Source organism: Colossoma macropomum, unplaced genomic scaffold, assembly GCF_904425465.1.
Source record: "Colossoma macropomum unplaced genomic scaffold, Colossoma_macropomum, whole genome shotgun sequence".
NCBI lineage: Eukaryota > Metazoa > Chordata > Actinopteri > Characiformes > Serrasalmidae > Colossoma > Colossoma macropomum.
The window spans coordinates 41,536,402-41,560,081 of NW_023494793.1; the positions used below are offsets into that span (position 1 = coordinate 41,536,402).

The 23,680-nt window shown below is 38.7% G+C and overlaps 1 protein-coding gene across 1 annotated transcript in view; it reads right to left on the minus strand.

Moving 5' to 3' along the window:
* Positions 1-15,680: 15,680 nt before the first annotated feature.
* The window catches only part of rnf220b (ring finger protein 220b), a 69,265-nt gene continuing 61,265 nt past the window's right edge, over positions 15,681-23,680 (minus strand). The window contains exons 11-15 of the mRNA XM_036578092.1: positions 23,331-23,383; positions 21,902-21,989; positions 18,622-18,727; positions 17,481-17,555; positions 15,681-15,814 (exon numbers count right to left, since the gene is read on the minus strand). Of these exons, the coding sequence (XP_036433985.1) occupies positions 15,743-15,814; positions 17,481-17,555; positions 18,622-18,727; positions 21,902-21,989; positions 23,331-23,383 (394 nt within the window). The 3' untranslated portion in view covers positions 15,681-15,742. The remainder of the gene's footprint in view (positions 15,815-17,480; positions 17,556-18,621; positions 18,728-21,901; positions 21,990-23,330; positions 23,384-23,680) is intronic.

The following is a 23,680-nucleotide window of genomic DNA, read 5'->3' on the forward strand; positions in this document are numbered from 1 at the left end:
TGCGTCTTCAATTGATCATACAGAACTGTGTACAAGTCTCAGGCACCTGAAACTTTAAATTTTCATGACTGTATTTTTAAAATGAGCTGGTCATTTATTTATTTAAGTGCTTATTTACTTAGAAAAGCTAATATTGAAATATTAAAATAAATACAATAACATTAATAAGTAAGTAGTGATCTTATGTATGTCAGTGTGTTCATTTAATCATTTCCACACCTCTCCTCAATGCAGCCCAGTATCTTTTTAGTTATCAACCAATACCTGTTTCAGTTAATCAACGCCTCTTTAAATTAACTCAGGGGTGCTGGTGATGGATTTGAACAAAACTATGTGCTGGCTGGAGAAATCTGGAGCCAAACAATGGTTCTTCTGACCAGCTCACAACATAACATCTAAACAGCTTTGCTGAAAATAAGAAATTATTGTTACTTTTTACTGCATTCATGTTTGCATTTATTCTAACATCATATATTGTTTGTACAAGCAAAAACACACTTACTGCCCAGAGAAATGGTTTAAAACAATTCGTTTAGCACTTTTGCACAGTACTATATGTGGAAAAAGCTCCTATCATTTAATGACCTTCAGGAAAAGCCCTGAATGTTGAACCTGGATTAGGACATGGTCCAGTCCTGCTCTGTCCAGTCAATAACACTTTGCTTGGCCAGCTACTGTCTCTGTGCATATAAATCTCTTGGGCCAATCTCCTGATCCTGGCATTAGTAACTCTGCTGAGTGGTCTCTGGACAGTGTCCGAGTATTTGGGAATAAAAATTACAATGTAAGAAGCAAAAAAGCTGTTAAATTTTTTTTTCTGCTGCGTTTTCATTTTTCCTTGTGCTTTAAGATCTACCTTCCTGAAGACTTTAGCTCCAACCCTAAATGACCTACCTGATCTGATTATTGCTTTCAGAAGTCCTTGATTAGCTGTGTTAGAATCAGATTGGAGGTAAAACCCACAGATCGTCAAGAGAAGAGATGGTGACCACTGAGCTAAAGCAATTAGGTTTCAGGATTTCTGAAAACAACATGAGCACTGAGGTTAAAGAGCACTGAGGGTGATTGGAAGCCCTATAGTTTTGCTTAAAGGTATAAACACAGCAATAAATCCATTAATTCTTTAAAACCCCAGTCTTATTACATACTAAGACGTTTGATTCAGTAACTACAGGGACTTCAGTGCAAACTGGCTGAGCTATTCTTAGGTTATAGAAGTGTATAATAACACTTTCAGCCCACCGGTGGGCCCTGGCCAAGTAGGGGTTTAACAAATAGCCAGTGATATAAACCTCTAAAGGTAGCCAATGGTTTGCTTAAATTGGCATATTAACATTTGCTAATAATGTCTTTCATGCTTATATTTTGCCTCACAGTGGGTTGATTTATTAGTTATTAAAAATGAAGACATGTGAAAGGCAAAATCTTTAGAAAATAGACAGGAATCTACTGATATAAACAAAGAGCAAAGCAGAACTGGATTTTTTTTTAAAATGTTAGAAATGTGTAATAAAATGTGTAATATAATAATACATTAGGAATAAAGTGATATATATATAGTACAGTATTTTTTTTTGTCAATGAATTAAATTTAAAAGTTTTATTTTTAAAATATTCAGTTGTATTGCTAAAGAGCTTTGGCATTCCTTACTACATAATGCAAGTGTGAACATTTTGATGCAATTATCTGTTTTTATTTTATTTTATTTATTCTCATTTATTTATTCATTTCACGCCAACTCACCTAGGTTAGCAGGTCACATCATTCATTTTCTTTAAAATACAAAAAAAAAATCTTACAAAAACCTCCATTTGCATACAAAACTTCAAAGTTTTACTCCAAATATTGTTTGAGTTATGAATTTTTAAAGTTCGCCTCATCAGATTGTAAATAGCATCTTAAATATGACATAACTGCTTAATAACTGCTTACAGAATGACTGAAATGAGCTGAAATATTAACTGGGTATAAATGCAATATTGAGAACTTTTCACTTCAAAAAATCATATTTCTTGTTCAGAAATTCCCACTATATGTTACTTTATTGGCATTGTACAGTTTCACACTTTAAAAATGCATAACTTAAAAACTACTTGGAGCATAGTTTTGAAATATTGCAAGTTTTTTACTTGAATTTTTCCATGTAGTGATCTAGTGAGCTACCAGACCCTAGATGAGTTGCTGTGGAATGACCCATAATTTACTCCGTATGTTGTAAATATGGTATATCACATGACTCAAGGTCACTGATGGTATGTCAGACCTAAAGAAGTCCACTGTCCTACTCAGCAGTATTGATTTTGCAGGGCATCATGGGACACGTGTTGGTCTAAACTGCAACTAAAAATGGCCTAATGAAGTCAGGTTAGGCCAGTGAAGAGGATTAGTGAGCCATAAGCCAGCAGGAGCAGCAAAGGCCTAATGACCTGATGCTTGTCTGACCACACATGTCTGCACTAAACTTACCTCTCCTTCCTCTTTCCCAGGTCACATGACCTGGCTGTTCCAATAATACTGTTGCGTTCAGTCAAACCATTTAAATGGTTCGCTATAAAAAATATTCACCACAGTGTCACATGACCTACTTTGTGCTCCTGGTAAGTGATTGGCTCTTTCTTTGTACAGTCGAATGCAAAAGTTTGGGCACAAATTCCATGTTATGTTGATTTTCTAAATGTAAACAAGTTAACACATCCTCTACAGAGAACAGACTTCTGCACACTTTAACATACAGTTACTGTTTATTTGCTGAATTGACACAAAATGTAGTGCAGTTATGGCACATTTTATATTTTATTACATGTAATTTGATGGAGGATTTCACACTTTTGTATATGGCTGTACATTTTCTTCATTTAATCCTCTAGATAGCATCACATATGTCCCAGAATCAGCTGTAGGTTCATTAATGAAACATTGCAAACAGACACTCTCTTTTTTTTTAACTAAGTACAGGTCTAAACCATGGAAGGACTTTAAAATGACATTTTATCCCTTATCCTAACATCTTTTCAAACGTTTGTAATAAAGAAACTCTTCTAATAGACTATGAGCCAAACAACACTGCGCTGTAGCACTACAGGTCTGCAGAAGATAGTTAAATTATGTACACTAGTGCACATAAAGTGTGAAAATTATATACATTATGCTTATAGAATGTTACAAACTATTTGCCAAAAGGTATTTTTCAGGTGTTTTATACAGTATATTAAGAATTCTGTGAGCAAGACGTGAATAAAAGGATAAATAAACACTCTAATGAGTGATTTGATTTGATACTTTGAGATTTGATACTCACTTTTGAAACATGATACATTCTGGATATTAATTTTATTAAAAATTAATTCTCAATGTTCTACAGCTATTTCAGTACTTGTACAGTCATCTGCAGCTCTGTTCATCAGTCTGGACACATTACTTCATTTTTACTTACAGCTTCTTATTGTTGCGCTTATGACCTAAAAGCTGTGACGTTGTTCAGGATTAACATGTCAACTTATACATTTATCTGCAATATTGATTCCAAATTTTTTGAATGTTACACCCCTAAACATTGGTTCTCCAAGGGTTCTTTATTAAAGGCAATGGTTCTGTACAGAACTGTGAACACTCAAAGAACCATTTGAACGCACACACTTAAAAAGAAAAGTAGCATTGATTCCAACTTTTTGAATGCTACACCCCTAAACATTGGTTCTTCAAGGGTTCCTTAATAAAGAAAATGGTTCTAGATAGAACAGTGAACACTCAAAGAACACTTGGCATAATTAAAGCGTTCTTTGCTTCGTAAAAGGGTTCTTCATACTGATTGAGAATGTGCTGCAGATGGTGCTACATAGAATTTTTTGAAAATGGTTCGATATAGCACCAAAAACGTTCTTGTATTGGTTCTCTGTCAATCTTATAACAAAAGCAGAACACTTTCTGGTGCTAAATAGAACGATTTTCAACAAGGGACATCATGCAAAGGGTACCTTAAGTGTTCATGGTTCTATATAGAACCATTTTCTTTACAAAAGAACCCTTGAAGAAGTGTGCGTAAAGAAATTATTGTATAACGTTTTTAAAGAGGCTTTTTTTTTGTTCTATATAGCACCCAAAAAGTGTTCTACTAGTACAATATAGGGTGCTATATAGAACCATTTTGAACCCTTTTTGCTAAGAGCTTCTAAAACAGGTCAACTGACAATACAGAAACAGAAAAGGTTAAAAAACAATACAAATTTAAAATGAAAGAAAGCTTGAATCAGTTTTATACTGTGTAATAAAGTATATATAATGTGACCTTAAGATTTAGGGTGCTGTAAATAAAACTCATTGTTATTATATTTATAAAATAAAGTCCTTAATTTCAGTCTAAAAAAAGCAGACTTGTCTAATGTGTGGCTTCTTTAACAGAAGATGGCTTAAACTCTGCTTGAAATATGTTTATATCTTCTATTATACCTTCATTATTTTTTAATATGCCTGGGACTCTGCAGGCATAATCAAGTTTAATACTGTAACTCCTCAGCCAGCCTTTAAATAACACTGACTGTTAATTTTATATCATAGATTTGCATGTTTACTAAGCTCTAAAGCCCAAACAAAATGTGAAATTGTACATTTTTAAGCAGTGCTTACCTGGTCGCTGCTGTTCAGGTGTAGCGCGAGGGAGTGAGTGAGTGTAACTGGCTGACCTGCTGCTCCAGATTAGTGCCAGCAACAATTACCACCTCATCCACTCACTACAGCCAATCGGACTGCAGGCCGTTTGTGTTGCCATCATGCACTAAGAGGTCATCAGCCGTGGAGCTTAACCAGAATACCTTGCTGCACTCTACAAACACTGAACTGCCAATTCTTTAGGAACAACTACATTGTACTTACACTCATTGGCCACTTTAGTCTGGAGCCAAGACCGGGTGTATGAAGTCAGTGTGGCTTCAATATATATATGAAACAAAACATGGGGTCTCACTTTATTTGTATAGTCCACTATTGTCCCCTATAGATTATCTACAGATGTTCAAATTGTTAACAAACTGTCTGCTGAAACTCAGTTGATTCTAAACAGTGGTGGGGTTTGGGTTAGGATTTGGACCAGGGTGAGGGCTAGGACCAGGGTGAGGTTTGGGTTTGGGTTTTGGGTTGAGGTTAAGGTCAGGGTCAGGATTAGAGCAGGTTTAGAGTTAAAGAAAATTATGATCAATTTAGTAGAAAGCATCCAAAGTGGACTATCCAAATAAAGTGTTATGTTGCTTATGTAAAGGTATCAAAGGCATGGGTGCCACCCCAGTGTCAGCATTTGACCACAAGACTGCTGTTATCCAGACGTTATGTGTGTGGAGGTCAATGCTCAGTACAGCAGTGGCATTGACATGGTAGTGTGTGATGCTGGTACCAGTGTATCAGACACAGCATTAGAGGTTTTTTCACACATCAGTGTCACTGCTAGGTTGACAGTGGACCATCTATCCCAAAATATCCACTCTCTGGTCAGAAACTGACCGTTCAGGAAGGACTTGAGGATGGCTAACACAAACTATACCTCAGCAGATGGGCTACAGTCTGTAACTGTACACCAGCAAGGTGGAGTTACACGGGAGTTTATCTTCTAATGATCCTTTCATCATTTGGCATTCACGACTGACCTCTTTATACTTTACAGGAAAATGCAAAAAAGTGTTATCAGATTTTGAGTGGCAGTGCAATCCTGTCACATGCTGGGCGACGCTGTCTCACCTCTCTGGACGCTCTCCAAAAGCCAACAGGAATTGGGTCAGGTGACAAGCTCTTACACCATTTCCTCAAATTGGAGTACAGTAACACAGAACCTACACTAGCCAAATTCTCTGTATCAGTACCGCAGGGGGAAACTATCAGGGCCTTCTAGAAAGCCTAATGATTTCTTGGAAGTAGAAGACAAAACATGTCTGTGATATTTTTTGTTTATTTTTACTTAAAATGGTCATCATGGTATTTAAACTGTTCAAGTATTGCTGTAATACTCTTATTTCATTGTTAAGTTTTGGTTGGAAAAACAAAAAGGTAAAGGCCTTGAACATAATGGAAAATTGTCTAATGAGGATTTTTTCTTCTATCGTCTCTGGGGAGATATGGCCAAGTGAGCTCCCCTGTTGTTTAGGAGTTCAAGAGGTGGACAGTGGAATCAGCCAAGCTCTAGATACGTTTCTGACTGTGAATATGTTCTAGATACGTCTCTGACTGTGAATACGAGCCGTAGTCTAGAAAAGACAGAACGTTTTAATGTGAATCGCAATGAGCTTAGCACTAACATGCTACTAGAATCCCATAGGGGTGCTAGCAGAAATTAGCATTATTGTAGAGGTGATTTGGTTTTGTTCCTTGATTTTGATCAGGTTTTTACGTAAAACTGAAGGCCTAGCTCTAGCAGTTATGGCTCCCCACTGCAGGACAGTAAATCAAAACACTGACATCCCTGTTCCAATATCTGAAAGTCTCAAAATCTCTCTATATAGTACATTAATACACAAGATATACACTATTAAACACTATAAAGGTGCCAAGATCATGGGCTGGAGGTTAGGGAACCAGCCTTGTGACCAAAAGGTTGCCGGTTCGATCCCCTCAGCTGACATAACTGCACTATACATGACTGAAGTGCCCTTGAGCAAGGCACCTAACCCCCAACTGCTCCCCGGGCGCCGTGGATAGGGCTGCCCACCACTCCGGGCAAGTGTGCTCACTGCCCCCTAGTGTGTGTGTGTGTTCACTAGTGTGTATGTGGTGTTTCACTGCACGGCTGGGTTAAATGCAGAGGTCTAATTCCGATGTGTTCAGACACAGTTGGCTAAAAAAAGGTTTCATTTCATTTCAAGATGGAACCAAAAAGAGTTCTTCAGAGTGATTCAGTAGAAGAAACCACTTTTGGTTCCCCAAAAAACGTTGTTTAAGAGTTTACAATGACTAAAACCTTTTACAAATTTACTAACCTCACTGATTGAGCAATTCAAAAGCTCATCTGCTGTTACCGTAACTCAAAACTCTTCAGTATCAATACAGTGACTTCAATACATTTCTTCATTTAGGCCTTAAGTTTGAGTATCTTATTTGATAATAAGTGTAATTCCTAATTACCACAAGAGAAAAGCTAAGTTGTGGCAAAAGGTAGACTACTTGTCCATATGTATCCAGACAGTCCTTCAAATGAGTGAATTCAGCTGCTTTAAAGGGACCATATCCTATTTTTTCTTGTATTACATTTTTCCTGAGCTTTACTTGTTGTTGCCTAAGAGGCTGCCTAAGAGGCCTAAGGTCACCATGTCCAATGCCAAGCGTGGGCTAGAGGGGTATAAAGCCCCCCAGCATTGGGCTGTGGAGCAGTGGAACTGTGTTCTCTGGAGTGATGGAGCTCCATCCAATACCTTTGGGATGAGTTTGTGATCCAGAACTGACCATCCAACATCAGTACCTGACCTCACTAATGCTCAATCAAATCCTCACAGCAATGTTCCAACATCTAGTGTAAAGCCTTCCCAGAAGAGTAGAGGCTGTTACTGTTATATTGTAGGCAAAAGGAAACATGTTAAAATTTTTCAAGCGCGCTGACTCGTCACTGTAGACTGGAGTCTCTGTCTGTGGCTGGACCTTGTTAGATCACATCTGTCCTTTTGGCACTGCAGAGTGCGTTACAGTGCTGAGGAAGCCACAGCAGGTGAGTGTGCTCAGGATTTAATGACCCGGCATCACCCAGACCGAGCCAAGACAGAGCTAATCCAGAGCTAACCTAATTCCACCCAGAGACACTGCTGTCCCCTGAGAGAGCTGCTCTGTAACTGCTTTAGCAGCCTCAAACGTGCTTCCTGTTAGCCCTGTGCTAATTTTATTCCACCTGTTTTGCAGGGTAAACATGGACGCCAGTGCAGAACACTTAAAGAAGGCGTGCTGAGGAGTATGTGACGAGGTAGTGATCTAATCAGCTGCGTTTGTAGGCAGCTGGTTGTACTGAGGCACACTAAATTAAAGTGAGCATCTTCATTAAAACAGAGAGCTGCTTCGGTTTTGACTGGATGCTCTAATCAGGAAAAAGTTGTTCAACTGGGCACAACTAAAACTTTCTTTTGCGCTGACTTAAATGTAGGTGTACACTCGTGCAAATGTTTGAATAAACCTGGTCAAATGACATGTTTTGTTTGTTTTCTAAGTGAAAATAAGTTAACATGTTTCTGTAACGCATCCGAAAGAAACAGCAGATTTTAGTGCACAATTTATATGCGAAGTTTAACATATTGGATAAAAGTGAAATATAAAATACAAAATGTGCCATAACAGAAGTGTGTTCTGCTCATACTTCATCACTGATACCATCATCACTATCATTACAGTAACCATCACAAACACCATCACATAACATCATCATCATCACTGACACTATCATTATTATCATCACCACCAACACAATCACTGCCACAGAGACCATCATTACCATCACCACCATCAACACAATCAGCATCATCAGCACAATCATCATCACCAGCACCACCACAGACACCATCATTACCATCACCATCACAATCGTCATCATCACAAACACCTCCACAGAGACCATCACCATCACCATCATCAACACAATCATCATCACCACTATCACCACCACAAAGACCATCAACACTATCATCTCATCATCATCATCACACAATCACCAACAGCATCACCAACATCATTAACATCACCAACACCATCATCATCAACACAATCATCATCACCAACACCACCACAGACACCTACATTACCATCACCATTCTCACCAACACAATCATCAACATCATCATGACCATCATCACTAACACCACCACAGACACCATCATCACCATGACCATCATCAACACAATTGTCATCACCAACACATCCACAGAGACCATCATCACCAACACCACCGACATTAACGCAATCACCAAGACAACCAGACACGATCATCACCAACACAATCACCATCATCACCACCACCAGCATCACCAGACACCTCATCATCATCACCATCATCAACACATCCGTTATCATCACCAAAACCTCCACAGAGACCATCATCACCAACACCACCATCACTAACACAATCACCAAGACCACCAGACACCATCATCACCAATACAATCACCATCATCACCAATACAATCACCATCACCAACACCAGCACTGACACTATCAGCATCACCAACACAATCTTCAACATCACCAACACATCACCATCACCCATCATCATCATTAACCACAATAATCACCGACTGCATTATCATCATCACAACACCTTCACCATCATCATCATCATGATTACATCATAATCACCATCATCTTTATCACCACCACCATCATAATCACCGTCATCATCATTATCATTATGGCTGTGTTCATTTTGACCCTCCTCCTCAGTCCCATCCCAAAATCAGATTAAATGAAACAGAGTCAGTTTTATGCATGAACATTTATTCATAAGTGATTAGTATCAGGTCAAAACTATCAAAAGTGCTTCAGCTTTACTCAGTACAGACATAAACAAAACTATTGCTACAAGCTGCACCATAGAAAACTCAGTCCTTTAGTTTCAATAGTGTTCATCTTACATTTGCAGTGATGTAGTCTCCACTGGAACAGGTCATACTGAATACAGTGAGCTCTTTTCTTTCTCAGTGAAGTCAAAGCTATGCTGAGAAAAGCTGTCGCCCACTGAGGATTGGTGACCACATCCACACAAAGCATGGCCTGCTGACGGAGGCTGACTTAGATCCAGCAAACATTTACTTACAGAGCTAAGGAAAAAATCTTCAATGTATATCAAAGTTGAATGTTGATTTGTTTTTAACTTCGCCAAATAAGCAGTTTTAAAATAAACAATAAGGCCCAATCCCATTTTTTATTTTTGCCCCTACCCCTTGTTTGCAAGTGTCATCTTGCCCCTTGGAACTGAGTTACAAGGAGTAGTGGTTGAAATCTTCCCTATAAAATGGGGCCCTCAAATAAAAAGAACTTTACTTCATTAATAGGCTACTAGCGGTGCTCTGTATGCGGTATGGTATATGGTGGTTGGTATAGTGTAGTGGATAACACCTCTGCCTTTTATGATGTAGACTGGGGTTCAATCCCCTGCCTGCATAACCAGTGAGAGTCCTTGGGCAAGACTCCCAACACTACCTTCACCTACCTCTCTAAAACGATCAAACTGTAAGTCGTTCTGGATAAGAGCGTCTGGCAAATGTCGTAAATGTATTGTAATGTAATGTCTGTAGGCGACCCTGCCAGTCTGCAGTGACAGCAGAGGAGGGTAAAGTTCAGCTCCTCACTGCTGGGCTTTAGTTACATTTAGGGAATCATACGCTTTCAAAGGGGGGGACAATTATTTATTCCCCAGCTTCTTGTTCAAATTTTTCCATCCCACCTTAAATGGAGCAGCAGTTACATTCTGGCTCTTCAGGCGTCAAAACTGCTGGACTATTTAAGGTGGAACGGGAAATGTAACTCACTAGCTACCAAGACATCAGCATATTATTAGCGATTTTTATCCTTGTTATGAAGAAAAGGACCATAAAACATTGAAATGACATTAAACTTTGACATAAAATGGCTATAATAATTTTTAATAGAGAAAATTCTAACATTTGTGGGTTTCTATGGTATCTTGTTCAGCCATCATAACACTCTGTTTGGAGTCTCTGAAAAACCTCCATTTGGAGGGCTGTGTAGCCCTGACACTTCACCCTACCCCTCTATCTCAACAAGAACTGGCACCACCTACCCCTAGATGTGAACGCGCAAAACAGAGGGCTAAGGGCTAAGAGGTAGGGGTGAGGGGTGAAATGGGATTGGGCCTGAAAAAGAGGAGGAAATAGCATTGTTCTGGATGTTCTCATTTATGAGTTAAGGCTAGCTGGCTACTTTTATTAAAAGGAAAAATACATTTGTGAACATGTTAATATCTGTTTTTTTATTAAGCTAGCCACTTATTGAACATTAAACAGTTTATTTGTTATATTTTCAAACCACTGTTAGAAATGTAGGAACTGACAACAGTATATCATTTTTATTCTTGAACTTCTGGGATAATTTATCAAAAGTGTCTAAATATCGACTAGTCAAAAACTGCTCTTTGTAATCTAAACTGTTTTTCTTATGTGTGCTAATTACTGGTAGTAAAAGTGACTGATTTCCATGGAATTAACATGACAAAAACTTTACTATATAATGAGAGGCTCGTTTTCAGTATTAGATCCTCTTGACAAAATCTATTCAAACTATTAAATTACAGTAATGAAAGTAAATAAATGTACAGTTTCCCTTGATTAACAACACATTTACACAAAAACAGAAAAACAAAAGGAAGATAGAGAGAGAGAGTGAGAAAGAGAGTTGCATCTCTCTTGCTCATTGTTATGCAGTATACCTGGAAGCTGTTATGCAAAGCCACATGTTCTGTGCTGTTATTTGTTGGAAGAGATCATTAAGAGTTCATTAAATGCTTTTGCAACACTGCGCTTGTGCTTGAAGTTTCTATCTGTGTAGCAGGGCTGCGCAATATGTTAATCTTTATCGCAATATTGGACTTCACAATGCTGACACCGCAGAGGGCAGAAATATGCAAACGAGCCTTGGCTTAACGTGCAGCACTGCATAAAAGTTCGCGACCACCCTGTTATTTTATTTTGCGTCAAAATAGCCATTAAGTATAAGTAATGCATTTTTCAGTGTCAGAAAAAAGTCTCAAAAACTAAATATAATGTCAGAGACTCACTTTCAGTTCCTCAAAGAATCTGCAGACACGCCTCCAAAGTTCAGTCTTAGAAGCTGGTTGATCATTTTCTGAAGTAATCAAACACATTCAGTGATGTTGAGGTCTGGACTCTGGGGTGGTCAGTCCATCGTTCAGCTTCTTTGTTTGATGTGTCCGTCTCCTTTTCTCAGTGAGGTTCTTCTTGACAGCTACACATCCTTTCAGACCCACAGCGCTGAGTCGTCTTCTCACAGTGGAAGGATGGACAGAAACACCTGTGGATGTTTTCAGATCTGAAGCAGCTTGATTTTCTCCTCTCTCTCAGAGATGAAAGCTTTAAGTGCTGTTTATCTGATGGGGGGCAGTTTTGGTGTCTACCAGGTCTTCCAGGTGGTTGTTAGGAGGCCATTTTCTCCGTATTGTTTCAGTCATTTTGGATGACGATGAGGGAGAAATGTGTGAGGCAGCTAAGGTGAGTTTGGGTAGCTGTTTGTGTGAATGTTAGTGTCTCTTTGAAGGGAATATAATGTCAGTGACTCGTTTGGGAGCAGCTGTTGTTGGGAAGACAGAGTGTTTTCAAAATTGAAAGGATGGAAGAGTTAAAGTGGCAGAAGGTGCACAAAATTAAAGAGTGGACAAATTAAACAGTGATGGATTTGGTATACTTAGTGTGAGATTCTTACTTCATGCTCCCTGCTTTTCTCTGACACTGAAAAATGAATAATTTGTGCTGAATAACCATTTTGACTGGGAATTAAATAAATGAGAGGGTGGTCTCTGACTTTTTCACAGGACTGCAAACCAACAAAAGTAAATAATTTTGTTCAAGATAATGCAGGAAAATGTTTAACTGTGTTGTTTTACTGATTCACCAGTGCATTTTTATAAGAGATGCATCGATACCATTTTTTTCAGACCGAGTACGAGTACTTGCTGATACTGAGTCTAAAGCCTATACTGAGTATCGTACTTAGAATTACGTAGCTGTTAGTTTAAATGAGTGCAATGTTAAACCATTGAAATCCTGCTGATTTTAAATGACGCTATGCTACATTAATTGACTTGGATCGAGCAGCGCTGGAGTGGAGAAGAGCGGATTTTGTTCCACATCAGAAAAGCGCTTCTGTACAGCTGTAAGTAAAGTACATTTCATAGTTTTGATCCTCACCTGTTTCTTTCAACAACAGTCTCTGTAGCACAGCGACAGCAGGAGCCACATCTGAGGAGCTCACATTTCGAGTTTCACATCTGAAATGTTTAGACTGGCTGGTTGAGCTGTAGCTGAATGTTCTCTAAAGCCACACTCTTGAAGACGGCTCTTCAATGGTTCTTTAGTAAAGACAATGATTCCGTATAGAACCATGAACACTCAAGGAACAATTTACATGGTGATGTGGTTCTTCAGATTGAGGGAGAATGTGCTGTAGTTGGTGATATAGAACCTTTTTCAAAATGGATCTATAAAGCACCAAAAAGGTTTCTTCTATTGTTACGATGTCCAGCTTGTAACAATAGAGGAACTTTTTTTGGTGCTATATAGAACCGTCTACAGCACATTCTCCCTCAATCTGAAGAACCATTTCAGGATGCAAAGAATCCTTTAATTGTGCAAAGGTTTCTTTGAGTTTTCATGGTTCTATACGGAATCAGTTTCTTTATTAAAGAACCATTAAAGAACCAAGTCTGCAGACAGACTCTGTGCGATTTAAGAAATCTTGTTTTTTGCTGACTCAAACTGTATGTTTGAACAGACCAGCCATATTGGGAAAGTGGTTGAGATTGTGTTAAACCCTTGTGTGGTGTTGGTGTGTTTGTTACTCAGTGGTCTGCTGGACCCACCACATTATTGTTTTGTTAAATCAATACAGCCAAAACAATTTATGTAAAAATACCAGATGTTTAAAATGTCACAAGTGTCCAGCGTAGGGTTCTCCTTTAGCAGCTGTAGCCAGTCAGCAGCCTGTACATGTTGTCCACTCTCACACACACACACACACACACACACATATACACACACACACACACTAACAGCAGGCCATGTAGGAGGAGAACAGAGTGAAGGACACAGCACCTCCACACTTTTACTCCCCGCAGGTTCACCCAACACCACATGTGTAATATAAATGTGTGGGGGGTGAACAGAGTGAAGACACTGAAAATGGGTTATTTTATATGTTCTTCACAGAAAATGAGCAAAGACCAAGAATCTGAGGTTGAAATAATAATAAATTGTGTAATCTTTTCTCTCAGTAAACACTGAAAATGGGTCCCACAGACCTGAACACCACACAAAGGGTTAAAAATGAGCTAAAATCATGCTGCGAATTGCTGGTGGGAAATTTGCCAAATGCTATGTTTAAAGTGAGCAGCGGCGTCATTTAAAGTGATCAGCCACAAAGTCAGTAACACTTCTCTGGGTGAGCAGACCTTCGTTCATGCCAGCTTGAGTGGTTTGTTTATTAGTGCGGTAGCATTCATTAGGGTTACATCATGTGGTGTGTGGTGGTATCAGATGTTGGTGTTGGTGCATTTTTATGAGATCAACTATAAGTAAATAAGCATGGTATCAAGCCAGTACCCATACCAGTATCGGTGACGATGCACCTCTAGTTTTAATTAAACTGTAAGATGGGTAACACTTTATTTGGGGTGGTCCTTTGTAGATGATTAATGAACTCTTAACAGATTATCAGTAACACATCAACAACATATCAGTGAAGTAGCAGTAGTGAAGCATCTGATTACACTGAAGTAAATATGGTAACACTTTCTATGACTGTCATGTTTGTAAGCATCTATAAACACATTTATAACATCTTATAATGCATTCATAAGGCATTATAAACATGGTTATAAACATTTATAAAAATGAATTACACTGAATTACACTATAGCCATGTTTATTATACATTATGAACTGTTTATATATATATATATATATATATATATATATATATATATATATATATATATATATTATAGGTAGTGTTCACTGAGGCAGCACTAGTTTAAACTCTGACATTTGAAGCCTGTAATGTGCTTTACTGTGAATGTTTTAGTGTTTCAGTAAATCCTTCAGTAAATACTTCAACTTGAAGCCTCACTCTGAACACTGGAGGAGGCTTTAGTACAGTACGCTTCACTTTACTTAGAGTGGACAAATACGACTTATGAGCTCTTATAATTTGTTATGATCAGTACTTATAATGTATTATGTGAACAATTCATAATGCATAATAAGCATGGCTATAACGCGTAATGCATTTTTATAAATATTTATAGCCACGTTTATAAAGCCTTATAAATGCATTATAACATGTTATGAATGTGTTTATAGATGCTTACAAAGGTGACATTCATAGAAAGTGTTACCGTAAATATCTTGCAGATGTTCTGTTGATACATTACTGACATTAAGTAGATGTATTTTTAATATGTTACTTCCATTACGCAAAACCTAACCTTACCCAAAACCTAATCCTAACCCTCACCCTGGCCCTAATCCTAATCCTAACATTAACCTCAAACCAAAACCTAATCCTAACCCTCACCCTGGCCCTAATCCTAATCCTAACCCTCACCCTGGCCCTAATCCTAATCCTAACCCTCCTATGTTTTCGTTACTGAGAGTCTGTTGAGTGTTTGTTTCATCTAAAAGGACCTCCCAAAATAAAGCGTCACTGTAAGATGTACTGCAGTTGCAGTAATATTGCAGTGCGTTGGTTTGTACTCATGCTGCAGCTGCTGTGTCACTGCAGAACTGCTGAACTTCTCTCAGAGCACAAACGTTATGTAGTCTCAAAACACTTTTAGTGTTTGGGTTCTGCAGACAGGGTCCAGCAGAGGGAGCTTTTCAGAAGGCTGAAGATTCTCCCAGTCTCTGTCCAGTCAGCTCATGGTCTGGTCCAGTTAAAAGCCAGTTTATTTCCTCCTCAGGTTGGGGCAGGAAGTGCTGTGAGCTGTGAGGGTGTGAATGAGCTCCGTAAGTGCAAACAGGTCAGTCTGTCTGAGACCCCCCGTCACAAATACACCCGCCTCAGGTCCCCCGGGGAGGTGATGGTGTTACACTGCGGACACAGCTTCTTCGCTCCCTGCCAAATCATAGACATTACAAAAATACATTTGTGTGTTAGTGTCTAACTCACTGTTCGACATTAGACCTTAAAGTCAGCCTGATATCAAAACTGACCTTTTTGACCTCTTTAGTTTCTGTCCCTGGTCATAATAATCACTTATTAATCATTTAAAAGACTAAATTCTTGTAATCTTCAATCAAAATGTGATGACTTTTGCCCTGCCTCTGAAACATCTTCTGATTTGTGATGATGTCACCGTGCACCAGCAGGTGGAGCAAAATAAAATAACCAGTAATATCATGTTTTCATGTACATATCTGTTGACGCTGATACATAAATAATTTTTAAAATATTAAAAAATGTTTACATTGGGGCTGGAATCATGGTGCTTGGTATTACAGAGAAATGTTATATTTATTTGTAGAGGCTTAGAAATGCAGTGTTAGATTTTTATTTTTCATTTTTCCTGACGTTTTAGGGTTTCTGTACCAAAAACATATCGGAAGTCATTTTTACATGACCACCTTCCAACCTCTCTGTATGCCTTTGAATGAAACAGGCTGGTTTTGTTGCTGAACCTTGACACTGGGGTGTCTCAGTACCTTCAGTCAGGGAACATAACTGTACCAAATTCCACTGAAATGATATGTTCTAAGCTGTACTGACTCCACACACCCCGTCTCGTCTCCAGGCTTTTATTTTACTGTTCTGTTTTAAAACATTCGGTTATGAAAAGGTACAAATACGAACTTTTCACCTGGAAAAACTTATTTAAGGTTCACAATCAGACCTTAAAACCACTGTTGGAGCTTTGAGGGAACATTTACATTGTTTGTACCTTGATGAACGAGAAAATGTACCTGAACAGAACCTTTATTTCTAACCGTGCACCTGATTCAACTCATTTTTTAATTGTCAGGTTTAGTGGGTGTGTTTGAGGTGTGTTTTAGAGAACTTCCAAACTGTGCTGCCCAACAGCCCTCCAGGAGTGAAGCTGGGGACCACCTGGTTTACACCATATAAAAAACCCAAAATAGGTCCCAAACATTTATAGAAATAACTCTTTTTAACACAATTACAGTACTGTACAAATGTATTCGGCACTTCAAGCAAATCGTTTAAAACCATGTAACTGTGCAATAAATGCATTTCTACCAGTAAAAACACTAAAGAGCATTGAAGTAAATACAAATAGACATTAATGCAGTAAAAAGTAACAGGAGTTTCTTGCTTATGTAAAGATGTAGTTGGTATCTTTTGGGCTAGGATGAAAAGTTTGGTTCCAGATTTCTCCTGGATGCCTGAAGCCATCACATGGATTTGTCAAATTTCATCAGCAGCTCCTGATTTAATTTAATGAAGGATCTTAACTAGGTATTGGATGGTAACTGTAAATGCTGCATAAATAAACAAATAAATATATAATACATAAACAGAACTACATAAAAATCACTCATTTTTGTTTTAGTATTATTTTAATAATTCTAATATTAGCATTTTTTTTAGAGCGAATAATCACTCACTGTCCAAATAAACAGCTTTTTACATCTAACTTCAGGCTTTCAGGTCCTTCAACCTTTCTTGCACAGTATTGAATATGAGAACAGGGCACTGGTCGACTGTGTCCTTCGTTAAACAGCTTCTACCTCAGAGCTGATAACTGATCAAGTGTGTTTCTCACCAGTGTGCGGAGCCAGCACTCCTCACAGTGCACATGCCAGCACTGGATGGACGTCAGCGGTATCGTATACGAGTCCTGCAAACACAAAAGTTCCAAAACACATTCAGAGTGTTAGAATGTCACCATGTATTAATAATGGAGTTATAGAAACACTGAAGATTAGGGAGAGGACCGTGCTGGACCCCCTCCTCCTTCCAGTCTAATGCCCTATAAATGACCATCTCTGCTTTCTGTTTCCATTGACAGTCCTCAGCACCCCCCTGTTCCTCAGTCTTACGTCAGTCCCGCCACAGTTAGAGGGGGTCTGGCCTTCTAGCTCCAAGCAGAAGCCATACAGCTCAACTCCAGTCCAAGTTGTCAGAGTTCTCTCCCCTCCGTAAATCAGTCTCCCCTCACGCTGCCACCTTATGCTCGGTCTGAACTCACGAATTCCTGTTATGGTCATTAGTGTCACTGGTGCTTTCGCAAGATCATCCCAAACATCAAATTCAGATGTTTTCCCTATGAACTGACTCCATTTCAGGGGTCAAACAAAAGCAATAACTTTTGGTTATTTTGTATATAATTTAATCAAAAATAGCATTAAATTTAGAGTGACACCTCCGTCACTCTTCAGTCTACAGTATATACAGTTCTGGGCATCTTTCCACTGTGAGAAGACAACTCAGCGCTGTGGGTCTGAAAGGATGTGTAGCTGATCAAGAAGAACCTCACTGAGAAAAGGAGACGGACACATCAAACAAAGAATCTGAACGATGGACTGACCACCCCAGAGTCCAGACCTCAACATCACTGAATGGGTTTGATTACTTCAGAAAATGATCAACCAGCTTCTAAGACTGAACTTTGGAGGTGTGTCTGCAGATTCTTTGAGGAACTGAAAGTGAGTCTCTTGAAAAGAGCGGAAGCTGGAATAAAGGGAAAGCATGACACAGTAAATACTTACAAATCTGATATTATAGTTATAAGCTTTCTTTCTCCTTTTTTCCCTGAAAAATGAACTTTAATAGCTGTTTAAATAAAGAATGGTCTTCTTTTGTGCAGTAATTTCTATCAATCTATAAATACGATTCTGATTACCTTGTGGAAGCTGAAAAATGTAGTGAATGCACTGCTATAAACACAGTGAAAGCAGGCCTACCATGCAGATGAGACATTTGATTCGATCTCCTCGAGTCAGCTGCTTCTCTAGATCTCGAATCCGTGTCTTCAGAGCTTCCAGGGTGTTGAGTGAGTCATCAGACACCCTAAAACACACACAAACACAGACAGCTGTGTGTTAGCTGTGAGGTGCACTAATCCTGTACTGGAGGGCGTTGTGCTTTTCCTGCTCCAGAACACGCAAAAGCTGAGGAGTTGAATTAAATGTGCACAAATACTGAAATGTACTATTCTGAGACTGATTCAGCTCAGCTAATTATCACGCATTTTATTTGCTGAATTAGTTGAACGTCTGAATAGAGGAGATACTAAACTAAATATCAGTTAGCTGGAGGGAATACTGGACTATTGCTAAAGAAGTAGAGACAAAAACTGCATATATGGAATCTGGGCCTGTTAGCTACAATTAGCTGCTATACACTTACTATTACATTTAAGTGAATAGCAGGGGGTGCAAAGCTAATTTCCCATTAGTCTGAAACTTTAAACCTCTGTTAAGAGGAGAGAGGAGTGCAGATACCCCAGAGACTTTTCTCAGTAAAGGTTTGCATCTTCCTCTAAATGTAGGGAAAATAAAATGAAAATAGCAAACAGCTAATTTTCTGTCCATTTGAAATGCCATCTTAGCCACACAACACACTTTTGTGTGTGTTTGTGGGTCATTCTACAGAAACGTCCATTTTTGTGTCCCAGGTGTTTACAGATATATTACACTTAAAAAACACATTAGGGTTACAATTTATTTATATTGTAAAATAAAACAATGTTATTTTAACAATTACATCTTCTTGAGCCTCAATTTAGCAATATTGATTTATAAATCAATTATCTAGAATTCAAAGCACCACAGAAGAGCTCGTCCTCACAGTCATGTGTGAAGGCTGAGGCCATGTTTTGAAGAAAAAAAACATGTTTTTTCTGCAATATTAACTACAATGATCTATGAAATATATGAATTAAATACCAAAGAAAACAAAGGCCAAATAAATATTCTAAAATATATAATGAAAGTTCCCCAGGAGTCGTGTCACTGGTGTTACCGCGTAACAAAAAATCTCTTATTTTGAAATAAAAGTCACACTGATGACATCACCGGACTTCCTTTTACCTGTTTTCTGAGTATCTATGAAGAAAAGCACATGGTGAGTCCACTGTGTCTTTCAGTGATCAGAGATTTTCTCATTTAGCTCATGATTTCATATGAAGCTTTTAGCTGAAGTCACTGGTGTGACCGACTTTATTCTGAGGAAATTGTTAAAAAGTAAAATACAAATGGATTAAATTACATATTTTAGTGGATATTCCATGATTGACGACATGTGGTTTGATGCTCTGTAGCAGCCATTAAAAATGTCTCTGGTGTTACCTTTATAAGGTGTAACCCCAATGAGGATCGGTAACACCAGTGACTCCTATGGAGAGACAGAAAAGTGGACGTTTCTGTAGAATGACCCTTTTTTATAGTGCTAAAGTAATGAAAAAGCACTCCAGTGTGTCCTAAACATCCAGAAAACCTGTCTTCAGGTTTTAGGAGGGCTAGCACAGGTATAAACACTGTGTCTGTGTAATTAGGCTAAGGTAGCAGGCTAACAGCTAACAGCTAGCAAGAGACTCTCATTCATCTCAGGCTCTCCTCGTGCGCTCAAGTGTTTCCACTCTCCTGCCATTAAACAGTGAGGGAACATGGCCGCATCCACGTCGGCCATTTAATCACCTCACAGCAAGCGAACCATGACAGGTGGGGAAGTTAAGCGATCCATCTCACACTGCTCACGTCACAGCAGCCGAGGGGAAGGATAATCAATGTATTAGGGGCTTTTTTTGCCCGCCAGGTGAACATATTGACTCGGTTAGCCTGAATATGATAGTATATTGGTTACTAGTGGCTAAGAAAAACATCTATTAGCAAAAGCTTAGAATATAATACCGAAATCAGCCATTTTTCTGCATATCACAGAATAACCTGCTACGATTCCCAGGCTATTGATTGTAGCATAAACAAGTTGAGTCAAGTTGTAACTTTAAACTGAAGCTAAGTTTCAACTTAAGTTGAATGGTGAGTAGATGGCACACAAGCAGGAGGTTTTACAGGCATTTACATTGACCACAGGCCACTTTATCAAGTCCACCTCCTTGTATTTGCACTCATTGTCCTTTTCTCAGCTCCACATACTATACAGGAGCACTTTGTAGCTCTACAGTTACAGACTGTAGTCCATCTGTTTCTCTGATACTTTGTTAGCCTGTTCTTCAGTGGTCAGGACCCCCTTAGACCCCCACAGAGCAGGTACTATTTGGGTGGTGGGTCATTCTCAGCACTGCAGTAACACTGACGTGGTGGTGGTGTGTTAGTGTGTGTTGTGCTGGTCTGAGTGGATCAGACACAGCAGTGCTGCTGGAGGTTTTAAACACCTCAGTGTCGCTGCAGGACTGAGAATAGTCCACCAACCAAAAATATCCAGCCAACAGCGTCCTGTGGGCAGCGTCCTGTGACCACTGATGAAGGACTAGAGGATGACAAACACAAACACTGCAGCAGCAGATGAGCTATCAGCTCTGACTTTACATCTACAAGGTGGACTGACAAGGTAGGAGTGTCTAATAGAGTGGACAGTGAGTGGACACAGTGTTTAAAAACTCCAGCAGCACTGCTGTGTCTGATCCACTCAGACCAGCACAACACACACTAACACAGCACCACCACATCAGTGTTACTGCAGTGCTGAGAATGATCCAGCACCCAAATAAAACCTGCTCTGTGAGGGTCCATGGGGGTCCTGACCACTGAAGAACAGGGTAAAAGGGGGCTAACAAAGTATGCAGAGAAACAGATGGACTACAGTCTGTAACTGTAGAACTACAAAGTGCACCTATACAGTAAGTGGAGCTGATAAAATGGACAATGAGTGTAGAAACAGGGAGGTGGACTTAATGAAGTGGCTGGTCAGTGTATACACGTAGCTTACAGTTGAATAAATCATTCTACAGCTAACATAGACACTAAGTATGAAATTTAACAGCAACAGTGACAGCATCCAGTCACAATTACCACAAATAATTATCATCATTTATAACTGAGGAGATTAGGTATAAGATAATCCACTCACATAAGGAAGGAGAAAGTCAAAGCCTTTTGCATACTGTTCTGAAAAATGAATAATTTGCACTTAACAGCTGTTTTCACTGGAAATTAATTTAATAAAGGCTGGTCTCTGACTTCTGCACAGTGCTGTATGTGTGGGTGTGTTAAGTCTACTTACATCTCTAGCTCGCAGCTCCTGCAGGGTGGAGAGGCGCTGGCACTGCCATCAGCTTTACTGTGATCTTCATTGCTTGTAGATGGAGCTTCTACACATAGACAAGACTGTGGTCACTACAGAATTACACACTGCTATGTTTTGTAAATACAGTATTTTAGTGGTCAACCCACATGGACAAATGAGAGCTGATATTTAGAGTGCAAAGTGACCGATGACTGATCTAACAGGCCAGAATGGATTATTCTTATGAATAGGCCATTTTGAGAACCATGTTATATTACAGTTACTAAGCACTGTGATCTGCTACATTTCTGTGGTTCAGCTTTTTAACTAAGACAACAATAAAAACAAATATTGAGGTAAATGCAAAGTTGAAAGTGACTTCAGTTCCACTGACTGCCACTGGAGGCACTACAGCACACAATCATCTATTTTAGCCCTAAGAGATAGGTCACACTTTATTTGGATGGTCCCCTATAGATGCTCTACAGCTACTTAAATCATTAACACACTTTCTAGTGATCCTCAGTTGATTATCAACAACATTAAGGTTAGGGTTAGGAGTAGATGTAGGTTTTGCTTTGAGGTTAAGGTTAGGGTTAAGTTTAGGGATAGATTTAATGAAATCTTCCATACTGAACTTCAAGTTCAGTTGAATTTAATGGATATTTAGTTGAATGTTATTGCAAGGCAGACTGGGAATTTACAGAGCATCTACAGTGGACCATCTATGTAGAATTCAACTTCAAGTTCAGTGGCATTTAATGACTATTCAGTTGAATGTTACTTAAATATATACTGAACATTTACAAAGAATCTACAGTGGATCATCCAAATAAAGTGCTACCAAGAGTTATAGCGTGCAAAACTACTGCTGACATAATGATAAAACTATGTTTTGACCGCATAGTGAGGTACATAAAGAATTATACCTATGTTTTATATACATTTGACGCATTTGAGTCTGCACTTCTGACTTTTTCTGTCAAAAATGTAAACAAAAAATACAATTCTGGCAAAAATGTTTTTTCTTTCTGCAAAACAAGACTGTACACACAGCAGTAACCCTTCATCAAATTCAGATCATAATGTCTAAGTTAAATCATAACTCATATCTTCTTTTCTATTTATTAACACAAATGTGGTTGGTATAGATTCAAAGCTTAGAATCTGCACTTTTCACACGTTTCCACTCTGTACAATGAGGGACGAGTCAGAACTGATTAATATAAAAATATCAACACTGAACTTTGCATCTACCTCAATATTTGTTTTCATTGCTTTCTAGTATCTAAATAATGACCTCATATATTAGTGTACTAGCTGATATATTGGGCTGCCACTATGCTAAATCACACTTTACTGCACAAAAACGCCTCATATAGGCTAAAGGGAAATCCACACAGGCCCAAATGAATGAAATTCTCACCTGCAGTTGACCACTTGCAATGTTCTGGAGACAACCTGCTGGCAGCGTCCACACTGAGGAAACAGATTGAGGAGGAAAAACACAAGAAATTAGAAAGAAAGCAGCGTCTTCTACAGGCACTTTAATCCTGTTTTCAATATTGTATGTCTTATTTCGTTAAAAAATTCGTAAAAATTTAAAATTAAAAACACATTTTGTAGGCCCAGATGCCCAGTTCTGACCACAGACAGTGGTTTCCACAAAAGATATCAAATGAGAGAAGCTGAGAAAAGAGCGAGTGAGTCAGCATTTTTCTATCATATTGAAATTGTTACATCCTTCATAGTCGTAGATAAACTCTCAGATAAGGT